General features: G+C 31.3%; 1 protein-coding gene across 4 annotated transcripts; it reads left to right on the plus strand.

Moving 5' to 3' along the window:
* Positions 1-6,487: 6,487 nt before the first annotated feature.
* LOC107015055 lies at positions 6,488-16,140 on the plus strand. Of its 4 annotated transcripts, XM_027915149.1 has the most exons (8): positions 6,492-6,610; positions 7,931-8,120; positions 12,129-12,198; positions 12,759-12,859; positions 12,929-13,012; positions 13,328-13,444; positions 14,068-14,113; positions 14,962-16,140. In XM_027915149.1, the coding sequence occupies exons 2-8, from the start codon at positions 8,025-8,027 to the stop codon at positions 15,483-15,485; spliced, it is 1,038 nt and encodes a 345-aa protein (XP_027770950.1). In that variant the 5' UTR covers positions 6,492-6,610; positions 7,931-8,024; the 3' UTR covers positions 15,486-16,140. The 4 variants fall into 4 exon arrangements, with proteins under 4 accessions (XP_015070702.1, XP_027770951.1, XP_027770950.1 ...); XM_015215216.2 differs by having other exon boundaries at positions 6,488-6,610; positions 7,957-8,120; positions 12,759-13,012; XM_027915148.1 differs by having other exon boundaries at positions 6,493-6,610; positions 12,759-13,012.
* The last annotated feature ends 1,698 nt before the right edge of the window (positions 16,141-17,838 follow it).

The following is a 17,838-nucleotide window of genomic DNA, read 5'->3' on the forward strand; positions in this document are numbered from 1 at the left end:
ATCATAATGTTTTTTGTATGTGTGTTTTATAATTTAATTTATTTAATTTATTCAGTATATGTGTAGCAATTTGATGTATACAATATTAATTTCATCTAGTATATTAAATTTTAATTTAATTTTGATGTATTCCGTATTACTTTCATATAATGTGTTCAGATACATATATTTGATATCAAAGATGCATAAATATATTGAGAGTTACATATGCACTGATATATTCATCAAATAAATCAATATTTAATATAGTTTATGCATAAATACATACTTAGAATGAGGGAAAATACATAAATACATATGTACTCAAATATATTTTGTATTTGTGTATGTTTCGAGTACCTCTTATTACTAGAATTGTATTTAGTCATAGTTGACCTCCGCAAAAAAAAAAATTGGTATGATCTATGAATCAATCCTAAATCAAATTGAAAATAACATTGTCTACAATGATTTGCAAAAGTCCCAAAACATTGTAAAAATTATTTACTTTTTTTATATATAAAAAATCATTTATCTAATCAACTAAACAACCACTTAACTCCAATTCACCTTTTCCTTTTTAGTATTTGATTCAATAAATTAAGGAATAAAGATGGAGGGAGAGTGAAAAAAATGGAAACTTTGAAACATAGACCTGACTGCAAATAAATAGTGTGATTAGAGAGTGATTAAAAGATATATACTATTAGATAAAATGATTTTAAATTAAAAGTAAGAAGTGTGTATCTTATGGATAATCCGCTAGGGAACTCAAAATAACGTTTGGATATATAATATTTTTTAAAAAATTCGTGATTTGAATAATTATATTTGGAATGTATATTTAATTTATATAGTTTCTTTTAAGACATTTAACAAACCTCGTTGTGTACAAGGTAGATTCATGAAATCTTTTAAATATATATTAATCATTATTGGGTCTTTAAATTTATTAAACATAGACATTTTTATATTTTTATTATTCTATCCGTCCACTTTTAATTGTTATGTTAAGTTTTCGAAAGTTAATTTGATTAATTTTTAAAGTTAAATTAAATTACATTAATTTGATATTTTAAATAAAAAATAGATATTAAAAAACAATATGAAAAGTTATACAAATTACAATTTTTAAATATCAATATAATAAAAAATATATCATAAGATATCAGTTAAAATTCTTATATTTGACTCTAAAAAGAAAATAGTGACAATCAAAGGTGGACAAAAAATAATAATATTTACCATGGAGACTCACATTTAGGATGTTGCCTCAATTAATGTTACTAGAATGCATTTTTAAGAAATATAATTTTAAATACATATGAAGGATTACAGGATATGTAATTAATAGTAATTCTCTATATAGTTTAAAATAATTATATATTGTTTTCCTAGTTAGTAATTTCATAGCAAATTTTATATCTAATTCAAGATGAAAATTAATATTATGTCTTTTAACCATAATTAAATATTTTGATCAATTCTTTTTGTGTTCAATTTTCAAGAGAGTTATTATAGAAATAATTTAAATTAACCACCCATTATGTTTATTAGTTTCTTAACAAACATGATTTTACCTATATAACATTTATTTTGATACGAATGAAATACATATCAATCTATTTTTGATATCTACCGTTTTTATGCTTTTGATTACAATAATTTTAGTATTCATTGTTTGCTATTTAAGAGGTATTTGTTGTAACAATTCTCCAAACTTATAGTAAGTAAATTGTTGAAGTATGACATTATTAGAGGTGAAGAAGCAGAAATGAGGAAATGAATAAAACTATATATAGTAAGAGGAAAATATTACTTTCGTTTTAGGTGGGTAGTATCTCAAATGAAGCAGGACGTAGAGAAGAGCTCAAATGACATTTTGAGCGATCTGGAGATTTTTTTTCAAATAATTTAGCGTGAAATTACAACAACATAGGAAGAAAAACGAAGAAGTAAAGTTGTTGCAAATTTGAAATTTGCAAGAAATAGTCACAATTTCAAGTTTATTAAAGACATGTGATCCCTTTTCACTGGTTATTAGTGTTTCAATAATGTTTTCACTCGCCTTAACAAAGTAGAGTCAGATCATAGAAAAAATAAGTTTAAGGGTAATATAATCCTTATTAAGTTTAGGTATTTCACTTAAAATTTGGGGTATGTTAGGAATATTTATGTATTATCCCAAAAAAAATTATTTTTCAAATTGTTACTTTTTTTATTTTTTATTTTTAAAAAGTAAAATATTTGAAAAATTTATTGAGTGAAAGACAAACATGACAAAGAGGTTATAGCAATTCTCTTGAACTTTCAACATATCACTTATTTTAAATTAGAGAAAATACTCAAATGTTCCCTCTAAACAATGATCAGTTTTTCAACCATACATTTATTTTTTACGAGGGTCTTACTACATCTTTAAACAATTTTAACACAAAAAAATTAACCCTTTAAGTGATGATATGTCATATTTCATTCTTTTTGAAAGACTGAGAAGCAAAAAACAAATGAAAAGAAATATTTTATTATTGTGATGACATGGCACAAAGAGTGTATTTCATTCTCTTTCCCTTGCTCTTTTATGGAGAAGAAGAAACAATAATTCCAACAACCCTAATCTTTGATGGATGTTAATGTTTATAGGATTAGGTCATGTACGGCCCATTAAATTTATCTGTATATTTCACTGAGACACCTCAATGTAGTCTTGTACCTATTGAACATTTCAATATTAATAAATTTATACCTATTTGGCATAAAATAATTCGTTGACAAACACAAGATACATGCATCTCAAACACTAATATGCAAGTATCTCAAATACGAATATATAACATGCGTACCAATGACATGATGACACATATCATTTTATTCATCTTTTTTTAGAAAATAACTCAATTTAAATAATCAAAAAATAATTTTATAAAAATAAAAACTTATATTTGAATTAACCCTCCCCCTCCCTTCTTCTTTTTCAAGACCTGCTTCTTCTTCACCGACTCCGCCTGAAAATTATCACCCTGCCTCTTTTTTCTCCTTCATTTAATTTATTTCCTTTTCACCAGTGTAGACAGTACACCATTACTGTCCACTCAAGCTAAATACTCAATTTCTTTCATTTTGATAGCATCAAAAGCTACCATTCATAGCTTTTATCTTCTTTCCATTAGTAATTATTTATTAGAATTACAAAATATAATAACAAACTTTTGTCCGAAAAAAGTTCAAATCATATTTTTCTCATCGGAACAAATGAAGCTTCGTTAAAATATTTGAGACGTAAATTTTCATAAGAAAAAAAGAAGGGAAAAAAGTCTGAAGTATATTAAACTTTGACTGAAATTGTTGTAATCCCAAACTTTGGGAAGGATCTTTTACCCCTGTACTATTTAATATTGTTTTTTAAAGGTATATATGTGTCCACGTGAAAATCATAAAATTGCATTATTAAAATAGTATCATGTGCATGCGGGCACATATATACCTTTAAAATACACTATTAAATAGTGCAATGAGGTAATAGGTCCTGCTCAAAGTTTGAGATTATTACAACAATTTCGATCAAAGTTCAAATATATTCAGAACCCTTTTGAACTGTAGAGAGTGAGAGAAAGAGAGACGTGGAAGGGGTGTATGTGTAAAACAACTGATAGAAATGGTGGTTAAGAAATTGAGAATAGTTCCAAAAAGTGAAATATTGAGACAGGGAAAAAGATGACTCTTCCTTTTTCTTTTTTCTAAAATAATAATAATAATTAATCAAGGTGTATAATAGTAAAGCACACATTTTTTGTCATGTCAGCATTTTGTGTCTAATGAAAATTGACTTTTGAATAAATGAGATGTTTAATATGCACAATCCATGTTTCAGGTGTCTAAGTTAAATATGCGGACAACTTTAAGGGACAACATATGACTTATAACTTAAGTCATATTTATATTTGTTAGAGAAAACTCATCAAATGAGCCGGTGACAACGAGGAAGTAATCATCGGAGAAGATGAATTCATCGGCAAATCCAAGTATTCATACTTAAGCTTTGAAGTTCTTTTGCAATGATTGTCCATAGATCTATATTCTCATCCGTCAAGTTATTTTTATAGCTCAAATCAATTAATTTGAATGTTGGGAAAAAGAACAAATATACTCCTAAACTATCGTTTCATGTTAGTACATCAGTGTTTTTACCGTCCAAATTTTAAAGCGTAAGTACCCTTTATACTAACGGTGGTACACATATCTTAATTTAATCAATTGATCCGAAATTTATTAAGTTTCTACCCAAAATTTGAAATTTCACGCGAATTAATTTTAAAAACCCATCCAAATACATAATATCCAGACTGAATAATATAACTCAAAACCCCTAAATCAATTCACTCCTAAAATCCTAATTTCTTCTCCAATCTTCTCTAATCTTCACCTACTAATTAAGAATTAATTAATTCATTTTTTGAAATAGAAATCTTTCTGCAAAAAATAGCAAAAGAATATTTGGTAATAAATAATTCTACTTGGAAATAAGAAAACTCCAAGTCAAGCTTACTAGTCACGACGGAGGCACAAACGAGTTGTGGTTTTAGGATGCTATCATGTATTTTCATCTATGTGATATACTGATTTCAAAAATGCATACAGAAAGAACTTTTTCTTACGAGTTAAATAAGATATTAGGTACAAGATACACTAAATTAGGGCAACTCTTTGTTATACCAACAATCATTCAGAAGAAATTAGGTTTTGGGAGTGATTTGATTTGCGGATTTTGAGTTATATTTTTAGGGCGTGGGTATTACGCATTTGGTGGATTTTTAAAATTAATTCGGGTAGAGCTTGTAATTTTTGTAAAATTTTAATAAATTTTGAGTCAATGGATAAGATTAAGATACATATATAACTGTTAGTATAAATAGTATACATGCTCTAAATTTTGAACGGTAAGGACAATGATGTACTAAAAAATATACTGAAGGGTATAATTCGAGGATATGTTTGTCCTTTTTCCTTTAAATGTTTTCAAATTCTAAAACTCAAAAATGAAATTTTCTTAAAGAATTTAATTTAGTCGCTACAAAGTAGTAATTACAAATGAAAATTTTATATCTGAATTCAAAATCAGCAAACCATAAAATATTACAATTTTGACAACTCCCAATGTAAAATCTTCATATACGAATCGAAATTAATTAACAAGTAATGTATAGGGAAAAAAGCATAGATCCCACCTTGAATTTGTACAAAAAAGTCAGTTACACATTTAAACTATTAGGACGACTTATTAAACACCTCTGCTATTTAAAAGTGAATTTGTTTACCCCTAAAGCTGACATGACAAAATAATAATAATAATTAAAAAAAATTATTTGTGTCAAATAATTATTAAAGTAAAAAAAATTAAAAATCTAATATTTCACCCACCCTTACATCTCTTATTCTTCACACCTCATTGTCCTCATCTTCTTCACACCCACAAAGCTTAAAATAAATCAATAAGAAAAGCAACAAAGAAAAAATTACTTCAAATAGGAGGAAAATTGTGGTAGGTTTCAATCGCTGAAGTTTTGACAACATTTTTAAGTGAATCGAGTGAACGATTGAAAATGGAAAGAAAATTATTTTTCTATTATCTTAATTTTTCTTAGAAACCTTCAAGAAGAACATATATGCCAAGATCTGAAAATATGTACAATTACAAACCACAACAAATAACAATGGAAGCTTATTTTCAATGACTAGCCAACGGAATGAAAGTATTCTTCAACTCCACAACTAAACTCCAGATTGTGGGCAATTTTCTTGGTGACCATTGCTAAAAGTTTCTTCTTTATCATTTTACTATAAAGAAGACATAATTATTAGAGAATTTTAATAATTTATTAGGAATGAATTAGTGTAAAATATAATTAATAAAATAAAACTTAAGTAATAAAGAAAAGAAAGTACAAAAGACAATTTCTGACACGGCGCTGATGCAGCAGCAAGTGTAGTACACCACATACTCTGAAAGTAGTGTTGTACATATCAAGTTGGTGATAAATTCACCTCGTTATGATAGTTAAAACGTGTAACTGAGTTTTCGATACAAAATTTATTCCATATTAATAACATAAATTATCAATATGTATAGAATAATTGATTTCAAAATAATTGATTTCTAAATAAATAACCTTGATTTGAGAACTTTCATACAATTTTCATAGGTTAAAAAAAATTGTAGCCCACCTTTACCTTTTTTTTCAGTTTCACAGTTCTTCGATCCACTTGGATCTGATGTTGACTTCCCTGTAAGTTGTAAAACAATTCCTCCAACCATTCAATGGCTCACAGAGTTGGATAAAGAAGGAGAGAGGATGAGCATAACTGAATTTTAGTAGAAATTTTAGGTGTACGGCGTCGTTTACTGAATTTGCTAAATGATGACGTGTCCATTTGCATGTGGTGGAAGATTCTAGAATGTATCCTTGAGTTGGTTTCAGTTTGGGAGTATATAAGGGACAGAATGGATAAAGAAAATTGAATTAGGGTTTTCTCTTTGTTCTTATCTTATAATTTTTTTCTGCAGCCACAATTTTTTTTCTCTCTCCATAGATCTGAAAAGAAAAAAAGTTCATTCACTTGAGCAGATCTAGAGGTATATTATTTGGGGATTCTTCTTTATCTTTTTAATTGTTTGAAATTTTTTTAACTTTATGTTAAAAGTGGATCTAGGATTTAAATTTTTTTAGAATTTGTGTTTTAAGATTCTTATTCATGATATTTTGAAAACTATAAACTTATATATGCTAATTGTTGTGATTTGAATGAATTTTTATTCATAGATTTAAGTTGATGTTGATACTATTGGGTTCATATGAATTCGATACAACATGATCTCATTTAAGGATCCTTTTTCATATTTTTCTTAATTATTTTTTTTATGTTTCATTTAATCGATATTTGATATCTATGTTAGAGTTTGATTATTTTGTATTTGAGTTGGATAGGATCTCATTCATCATTCAAGAATGATGCTTCTTATCAAGAATTCCTTTATAAGTAAGGATTGAATCCGAGACTTTTAGTTAAAGAAAAAAAAAATTATTTACTATACCACATCTTTTGATTGTTTTAATTGTTATATTGATGCTTCAAATTTAATTCTAGTTTAATAAAGATGTGAAAAAACTTATTTGGATTGACTTATTTTTAATACTTTTAAACCAAAATAATCTTCAATTACTATTTTTAGTGTTTGGATAAATTAAGAAGTATTTAGTTTTAAATTAGATTGATAAAATAAATCAAAGCTACAAGTTTAAAAGCCAAATGTTCAACATCCAAGTAGGTTTGAGATAACCTTACCTTGAAGTTGAATGTAAGAGTTTAATCTTCACATTTTAGTATTGAACTCATATATTTTCTTAAAAATTATAAATATGTTTATGTTGAATGTACGAGGTCTAGATGAAAAATACGATGAGACCGTCTTGTTTAAGACTCTTCTTCATCTTCTTCTTTACCTTCTTTCTAATATTTTTTTTGTTGATGTTTGAAATATAATCTTAACCATCTAAGTTAAGGAATTAGTCGCACGTTAGAGGTGGATCTAAGATTTAAACTTCATGTGTGAAATCTTAAAATGCTTAAGATTATATTTTTCAACATATAAACTTTAAAAAGTTTGATTATACAAAAAAGTATCATAATAATATGTAACAACTTATATATAAGATCTAATTAATGATATTATATGACTATTTATTTAAAGATATTAGTCTTTTAGAGTAAATTTAAGTATATGTAGGGTAAATTAGACTAGTTCAATGATTATTTTATTAGTAATTGAGGGTATACATCATATTTAGCAAAGGTACATTCAAACTCTAAATATATTTGGGGAAAATATGACCATACTCAATTTCAATTTGAATTTTGAAAATTTCAAATAAAAGTAATCTATTTTTATTGTTAGGGCTAAACACCCACTTACTACCTCAGGTTGTACCCGGAAAATACCCCTAAGAAGCAAGATAGCCTTATTATAGGTTCAATCTAGTGCTGATATCATGGGGAAGGAGGATCAATTGCCTTTCAAAGTTGGGCAATCCGCTGAAGCACAATCTTTTGAGAATGGATTTCGTGGGGCATGGTTTCGATGTAAGGTACGAAAAGAAAAGTTCGATTCTAATGTGAGCTTGGTGCTTGCAAACTCGTAGTTTAATGCGTGCATGTTGGATAGATAATCATGAATTTGTTCAATAATTTTTGTTAGTTTCAAATTTTTGTAGAATAAGATCATGGTTATCTTGTGGAAAAATTAAATGAAATCACTAAAATTTTCACCATAAAAAAAAGACATAATACATAAATATGCCCTTTTAACTCTCATCTCATTTTATATTTATGTTTTTCAACTTTGAATATACACAAGTAGAACTTAAAATTATATATAATTGAACAAAAACACACACATATCTTATGTGGCATCCTACATGGTTATTTGCACCCTACATGGTGTCCTATGTGTATTATGTTACATAGGACTCATTTATCTATTTGTTCAACTTTATACAAGTTTAAGTGTCTACTTAAGCACACTTGAAGTTGGAGGGTATAAATGTGAAATGAAGTCAAGTTAGAGGGCATATTATATATTTCGCCTATCTCATCTCAGATATATTTCTATCCCATCTGGAATACATTCCCATTTCCACTTGGTTGCATCTTTATCCTGTTTCGGATATATCTCTATCACACTCGGAGACATCGAATTCCTCTCGAATACACTTCTATCCCTTCTCAGATACATCACTCTCATTAAGTAAATTATCATTAACATTGGATTGGATAATTAAGAGGTGTACTTTGAGAGCAATGGAATATTCAAGATTTTTATAGTTTTTTATAGTTTGGGAAACTTTCAAGAGATGATGTAATTAGCTCTTAAATGTATGAGATTTTTGTGAAATACCGTTACTGTATAATTTTGTGTTATCTTAATCCTCTTTTACGATCTCATGATCCAACATTGATTTGAAGATTAAGAAGTTGAGATAAAGGGTTGTGTATGCTCAACCTAAGATCAAGTTAAGAGCCTTGACCAAGGACAATGCTTATGAGTTGGGAGAAGTTGGAACCGTTGGCTATAAGGTACTAGAGGAGTGGGCGCTAGTATGTGGTTCACGACATTGACTTGTATTAGGGAAGAAACTATAGAGGTGCTAAGGATCTCAAAGGGTTACTTGGCGGACATAGTGAATTGGTGGTGGAATGAAAAGGTCCAGGGATAAGTGGAAGTCCAAAAAACGAAGTTAGGGGAGAGCAATGACGAGGGTGACTTAAGGATGGATAAAGATGGTATAAAAAGTTGAAAAAGGCAAAGTTAGTAGTTACAACAATAAAGACCGCAACCTTTTGACATTTGCGAGAAGTTGGATTCGCTAGCTATAAGAGACTGGAGGAGTGGACACAAGCAGTATGTGGTCCACGACATTGAATTGCATTAAGGAAGAAACTAGAGAGGTGCTAAAGGTCTCAAAAGGGTTACTTTGGTGGTGAATTGGTAGTGGTTGAATGAAAAGGTCCAAAGGAAAAGTGGAAGTTCAAAAAACAAACGTATATGAATCTAGAGGAGAGCAATGATGAGGATGACTAAAGGATGGATAAGGGTAGTGTAAGAAGTTGAATAAGGCAAAGCTAGCAGCAAATATTGCAACATTTGGATATTCGTATTAAGAACTTGTGGATATAAATGGGATAAAAAGTGGTACATGTTAAGATGAGAGAGTAAGGTGCATGACTTAGATCAAGTGAGGTGCTTCAAAGACAAGGTGAGCACTAGCGTAAAAGGTGTATATTAGACGTCGATGAGATATATACCTCCATAAATTCTTGAATGAATAAGGGAAAATAAAAATGAACATTTTGTTGGATAATTTAAAGCGCCCAACAAGTCGTTTAAGATTGTAGGTTAAGATTGAGGTGAAATGGGGGCTATGCCTTACATGAACCAGGGAAGAGAGGTGGGAGTCTTGATGGAAATTTGGAAGGATGCGAGCATAGCAAGTTTGGGGTGATTTAGTAGGATGTTTAATGTTATTTTACGACGTTGTACCAAAGAACAAAGGTGGAGCATGAAGATTTCCTTTTATAAGAACAACAGTGACATAAAAAAGAGTAGTGGAAGCAAAGGTGTGGAAAAGTGTCTATTTTCGGGAATCACTTTGTTTTTATGCCTTGTGTATTGACTACAAAAGTCATTCATGTTGTAATGAGGTCAGTGGTATAGGGAAAGGAAGGGAAAGTAAGAGGGACTTGTAGATGGTGTTGGAGAAAGCATTTAACAAAATCTTTAGGGACGTTCGTTAGAGATAATTGGAGGTTAGAGGTGTTCCCTTAGCTTACACTTCGATGATTAAGAATATACATGATGATGTTGAGACTTGGGTTAAGAGTATGGAAGAAAACTTGAAACACTTTCCTATCATGAAGAGGTTGCATTAGGGATCCACTCGTAGCTCATTTTTACTTGCATTAATGGAAGTACTAAAATAACACATGTTAGTTGTGATGTGATGGTGCATGTTATTTGTAGATGGCATACTTGACAAGATGTGAGACAGAGTTATAGCGAGGTTGAAATTTTGGAGACAAACATTGGAGTAAGGGTTTCTAGTTGAGCAAAACCGAAACTAAATGCTTGGAGTTTAAGTTTAGTAATGTGACTTATGAAGTGGATGTGGTTGTGAGGCTGAAGTAATTGGGTTAGTAACCCATGATAATGTGGAGATTAATGAGGTGTCACATTAATGAAATGGAGGCATTACTTCTTATGCGTGATAAGAATGTACTGCCAAGACTTGAGGTAAGTTCTACAAAGTAACTAGACTGGTGTTTTATGAGGCAGATTGTTAGCCAATCAACAACTTAAATGTACGGAAGATGAGAGTGGTAAAGATGAGGATGTTGAGATGGATGTGTGAATTTGTTAGGAAATATTAGATTAGGAACAAAGATATTTGGGACAAGGTGGAAGTGACCCTATGGAGTTCAAGATGCGGGGAAGTGACATGTGAAGAGTAGATGTTAGAGGTTGACTATAGTGGGCTTGAGAATGTGTAGAGATTAGGCGAAGAAGCATTGAGGTTAGGGGTTTAGGCAAGACATGACACAATTTTAGCTCACTGAGGACACGTTCCTTGATCAGAGGGTGTGTAGGTTGAGATATAGGGCAGAAGGTTACTAGGTAGTTGAAGATGTTTCTTTTCTATTCTCGGAGTATTAATATTAGTCTTGTATCTTATTCTTGGATTTCTATTATTATATCTATTTCCTTAGCCTTTATTATCTCTATCCTATTTAACTCATTGTTATTTATGTCTACTACTACCTCTTTTTCATCGTCTGTGAGCAACGTGTCTACAAGAAACAACCTCTCTGTCTTTGCAAGGTTGGGGTAAAGGTCTGTTTATACTTTACCCTTTCCAAACCTCACATATGGGATCACATTTGATTTATTGTTCTTGTTGCACATCAAGGTCCAATTGCAAGATGTAACGTGGCAAAATTGGAGCATAGTTTTTGAACATTCCAGACCAGAGTGGGGCTTTTTCTTGGGAGGGTTGGGGTTGGGCTGGGTAGCATCATTTATGGACCTTAACAATTTGAACAGAAGAATGTACCTGAGATTAGGACTAGACATGTGTATAATCAAGGAAGTTGTAATTAAAAATTAGATAAATATGTATTATGCATAAGGAAACAATATGTATTTTGCATAAGGAAACAACATGAACTTTAGGCAGTTTATTGATTAGGATTGTTGTTGTATTTTTACTTGGATTATTATTCAAGTTAATAAGACAATTGTATAAATACATAATGGTATATCTTTTAACATTCTCAACCATATTATTTTTTATTTTTAACTTATTCTTTACAACTCTCTAGTTGCATTCTAGGTGGTAAAACTTTTGTTAACTGCTGCATTTATCTTTTACATAGTGCTCTATTTATCGAAAGCCACTATTGCTGTAATTACATTTGGAACCAAAACTTTTGTCAGTTCTCCAGACCTTGTTGAGGTTACTTGTATGTTTTGATGAGGAAAGTCATTTACTGATAAAGAAGTAGAGTACATTGCATTTACTATTTCTTTCCTACTGTACCAGATACAGAAGATTAGCTGCAGAAAAGGACATTGGAATGCCCTGTTGGAGTACTTCGATTATCCAGATGAAAGTATGTTCTCTGATGTGTTGGTTTCATCATTTAAAACGGTTTAGTATCTTGATTATGCCTATGCATGATAATACAAAAATCAAAATAGAGAAATCCAGACCCAGCCCTGCTTCATTCCCTTTTATGCTATAGTGTGGTCAAGTTCAATATGTTAAGCTTGTCCAAGAATAGGCATAATGGTATAGACGGATGGAAGCTAAACTGAGAATGGAATATTTTATCTTTACACTGTTAGATACTTTCTCGTTTAGTAAATAGAGAATTAGGTATTTTAGCTGAAAACTAATGCCTTGTGAACCGTTTATGTCATAGTGAACTTGACACTGTAAATAGTTTCAATGAATATTTCGACTTTGTTAGCTCCTTAGAATGCATACAGGAAGGTTCACTGGAAAACTCTCTTTTGTTGCCCACTGATGTAATCTCCAGCATCTACTGGATGTATTATCAATGAAATTCTGACTTGGACTGATAAAAAAAGAGATGTGTTTTCAGACAAGACTCTTGCTATATTTGTATCTACCAATGCATGTTAATTGTTTCAACCCTTGCTGTTACAGAACTGACTTGGACCAAGCTGTATCAAAATCCCCCATATAATGTCGGGAAGTTGAAGGAGAAAACACAACTAATGCTGCGACCGCAGTATCCTTTAGTCAAGGTCAAAAATGAAGTATCAAATGTCAGTTCAATTTCTGAAGCTACAGTAGTTGTTGATGGTAATTGGCAGGCAGGTGATTTGGTTGATTGGTGGGCTAATGGCTGTTATTGGTCTGGACATCTGACAAAGTTACTTGGCAACAATGAAGCTGAGGTAATAATTTCTTTTACATTCCGTATTAACTGGCTGGTTACCTGTTCGGCTGCTGTCATCTTTTAGATTTTATTTTGAACATGAAGTTCAGTAAACACTCGATACCTAAAAAGAAAACTGAAAATCTAAAAAAGGAAACTATGCCTTTTTGGTAGTAAAAGAAGGATTACTTGATGAGGACCAGCTCTCCAGTATAAGTTCAAATATAATCAGTATGTATAATCATAGATATATCTTTATGCCTAATGTCTAGACTGTTCTTTGCTAGTCCAAGGACTTCATTTTCAATAATGTTCTACTCTTGTGTTTTCATAGTTGGCATTGACACCACCTCCTGTGGGTGAAGGTGCACTTTATGAAGTTTCTTTCAAGGATTTGCGTCCATCCTTAGAATGGTCTCCAGATTTTGGTTGGACTGTGCCTACATCCCAGGTTCTTCCCTATGCTCATTTTCATGTGTTTCTTTTTATTATGTTTCTTTTTCCCTACAAAATAATATAATATGGTAGACAATCTTTAAAATTTGGCCCCCACTGTTGGTCTACTGGTAAGAGTGTGGTGCTTGATGTATGGGTTAGGCACATCATGTTTCTAAGTCTGCCACCAGCAAAAGCTTGGTATTAATGTGTAGAAGGGTACGTGGTGGCCCATTATCTACTGAGATTCGAATTGTGCCGGTCTCTTGGGGATTTCTCAGTTCTTCCTCATCACATGTTTCATCCTTCTGTCTCCTCTTTCTCCTTCCGTGTCGTCTCCAGCTTCTTTTTGGTACTTCTGTAGATTTTTTTATCTTATCTACTAGCCATCACCCTCCTTCCAAGAAAACCCCCCAAATAGCATCTAAAAATGAAACCAAAAAGTGAAGATGCTGGTTCTTGTATTGCAATTTTTTGATAATTGCATCTTTTACCTCAAAGGAGATTTTATCTGAATAAGGTCAATGCATCTTAACCATCAGGTCTAGTGTTGGAAATTTGCTATCTGAATTTTTTTCTGGTGTAGCTGCCCCTTTTGATGCTTCTTTCTGCCTATAATTTGTTTCACGACAATTGCAGGATGGTGTACGTCGATGTGCTCAACTAATTCAACCTGTCAACCGAGGTAACTATAATGTCCTTCCATTGTCTGTCCACAAAACTTTATCTTTTTTATCAAAAGAAATGAAAATATTTTGTGGAGAAGCCGTTTACTTCATAAAACTGTGGATTTTGGGACATAACTTCAATATGCATTATGTGGTTGCTCTGATAGAACTTAATTGAGATGCTCTAAAGGGATGCCAGTTGCTATCCATAGTTTAAATATAGTTGATTAAGTGCCTTATTTTCCAGTGGAATCAAGGGAAAGAAATGGCTAAAAGAACACTATGAATTTCCTTTAGCCCCTTAGAGAGTTAAACATTTGCTAAGCCATTTTAGCAGCTTCTTGAAGTCCTGTGTTTTCACGAACGTGAAAGGCATCAATGACTTTTGCATCCCACTCGTGTATTCTACTTAGAAACTTTCTGCATGGTTGTGTCAACGATAAAGAAGTGAAATGCGCATTTATTTGCTTTATGCGCATTTCCTAGTGAAGGGGAGCCTTCTCGTAACTGGTAAAGTTGCTGCCATGTGACCAGGAGGTCACGGGTTTGAATTGTGGAAACAACCTCTTGCAAAACTGTAGGTAGGGCTGCATACTAAAGATCCTTGAGGTCCAGCTGTTCCTGGGACCCTGCGCATAGCAGGAACTTAGTGCACCAAACTATCCCTTTTTCGTGTGATACGGCTGTATCATTGATATAAGGTGCTTTTTAGCGTGATCTTTGGCCTGTATAGTGCCACTGAATCACAGCTGCAGTGCATTTCAACTAATTCTGATGTCTCCCTTTTCTTTGTAGAAAGAAAAATCATTTCTGTAAAGAAAATCCTGCATTTTTATAGTTGACATGCTCATCATGTTCATTGCAGTGTTACATTCTATGAGTAAAGGGAGAACTGGATATTCATCAGATCTCTCTTTCTCTACTCATTCAACTGCAAACTTGTCGCCTGCCTCGGATGATACAGACTTAGCAGAACGACCCCCGATCATAGATCTCCCTAAGGAGGCAGCTGTGAACACATTGAAGAAAGTGAGGCGGTCAGACATTTGTTCTAGTTCCCATACTGCAGATGAATCGACAAAGGAATCCTTTTTTTCAGATAAAGGTTCTGGTTCGTGTACTGGAGTTGATCTAGCAAACACCACCGCTGGGCCAACTGAAAACGTTAGCTATTCAAGTTGTCCTTTGAAGAAGTTCAGAACCAGTGATGGAGTTCAGTTACATTCAACTGGTTCTGACACGACAGAGGCAGCGATATTGGATTTGGAGGAACTTGTGAACAAAATTAAATGGCTGAAGGGACTGCTCGAGTTAGGAAAACCCATGTCTAATGTTGCCATACCTTCATGGAAGTTCGTGGAACATAATGCATCATTTGGAAATAAATGATGGATGGTTTCAAAATATCGAAATGTCATCTGGTGGCTCTTGAAAAAAATGAGGTATAAAGCTTCTACGTGTATTGCTCATTCGGTGCAGGTTTTATACACCTTCCATAGTTTAGGAAGCTGCTTGACGTGAAATTTGGATGCATCCCATGTTAAGGTTTCAAGTCTCGTTGCGATGATGCAAAGGCTAGTGCCTTGCCAGCAACACTTAAACCGGTATTCTGGCTTCACTAGGGTATGATTTGGAGATGCTCCGAAGAGCATGTAGCATATGCTTTCGTTTAGTCGACAATATGCATCGACTAAAGTATCCATGTTCAATTGGCTCAACTGCTTACTGCAACATTTTGTTAAAAAAGAAAGCTTGTATAGAGAAGTTTGAAGTGGAGATGGCAATACTGGATCTCTTTCATTTGAAGCCCTGTGATTGAAGGCTGTTTTCAAATTTTTATATTGATAACAGTACTGGTCTACAAGAAATTTTTGACCCTTCTTTTATACTTCGACACAGGATTATCATCGAGGAGTTTTGGTAAGTAATGAATACACACATGAACAAGTCAAGTATCCAATAATTTTAATTTTAACCAACAAATAACATAGTGTGATGTTCTAAATAGGGTCGGTTTGAAGAGATATAGAATAAAATTTATCTGCATCGGGTGTTTACACAAATTCAATACATACATGCCATGTGTTTAAATTTATAGTTTATTTTAATTCATTTTAATTAATTAACAAGTGTTTTACTTCATTAAATCACATAATAATAAAAATTGAATTTAGCTTGATGTATGCATCCTGTGCGGGTAAATTTTTTCCGTCAGAATGTTATGAAGATTTTAATTCAAGTCTCAACAGAATTTATTGTTATAAGTTTATTGATTCTAAAGTGTATTGCGGTGAATATAAGGTTTTTAAAATATTTCAAAAGTTTTACAAATTCAGGATTGTTAGGAGACTATATAAAACAATAAAAAGAATATTGTAGGTAGAATTTATTGTTATAAGTTTATTCCTTAATTCAGGGATTTACATCCTGACTCGATCCTGTTAGTAGGATTTCTTAAACTTTTGTCCAAAGATATTAGGAAACAATGAAAAGTACTTCTAACTTTTTTTAATCATACTTCCTCCGTTTTAAAAAGAATGTTCATATTTTTTTTTAGTTTGTTAAAAAAAATTGACCCCGTTTTTTTTTTTGGCAACAGTTTAACTTTCCACATTACATGTTTAAGACCACAAGATTAAAAGACATTTTGGTACATTTGACATAACTTTAATTTAGAACCATAAGATTAAAAAGTCTTATTCCTTTTTTTAAACTCCGTTCTAAGTCAAACTAGGTCATTCTGTTTGAAACGAAGGGAGTATTATATAAGAAAACATAAATAGAAAGATATTACCTTTCTTCACTAAAACTAATTTTTGTATTAACTTGTACAAACTTACCTAGAATAATTTTTGCCAAGGACAGTTATTTTTAAAGATAAAATTTGTACAAAATTTTACATATGTAAGTTGATCTTATCTGTTCATAAAGGTTTTTATTGAACACCAACATCGACTTTGACAAAGGGATAACTAACCAATTTCGAAAGTGATATTATCAATGTTTCATTTATTTGTACATATATCTATTTTAATTCAAATGCACATTTTTCTAAACAAAGGGACAAATTTACAAAAGTTTCTACGCACATGAGGTGAGATATACCTAACAAATTCAAATTGATTGTCACTTTTGTCTATTGAAGTGTCACTTTCTTCATTAGGTGAAGTGTTTTTCCTCTCCAAATGGGGTATAACACAAAAAAAGGAAAAAAGAAAAAAGAGTAGAAATAACACAGAAATAGAGTTTTGTCTTTGAAAAGAACATAAGATAAAACAGTATGCTGTCTTTACTTTATTTAAAAAAGCACAAAAAAAAAACATCAAAGATAAGATTCTTAGTTTTTTTTAAAAAATAACGTTGAAGATAAGATTCTTAGTTAAAGTTTTGAATTTAAACTTAAACATAAAGAAAAATTTATTTGACATAGTAAGTATTTGTATTGTATTAACAAATATATAGTTATGTTAAAACAAAGCACAAAAAAAAAAGCATTCAAGGTTGGATCCTTAATTAGAAGTTTTTAATTTAGATTTGAACAAGAAAAACTTGTATTACACAGTAAAATCGTATTTATAATATATATAATCATGTTTCAAAAGGATTATGAAATAACAGCTACATGATGAAAACATTATGATGGAAGAAAATGCCATTCAAATGTCTAAATAGTAATTAAAGGCAGGGACAAATTTACGTTGATCGAAGGGGGTTTATCTTCCCCGAAAAATTACACTATATA

Source organism: Solanum pennellii, chromosome 3, assembly GCF_001406875.1.
Source record: "Solanum pennellii chromosome 3, SPENNV200".
Taxonomy (NCBI): domain Eukaryota; kingdom Viridiplantae; phylum Streptophyta; class Magnoliopsida; order Solanales; family Solanaceae; genus Solanum; species Solanum pennellii.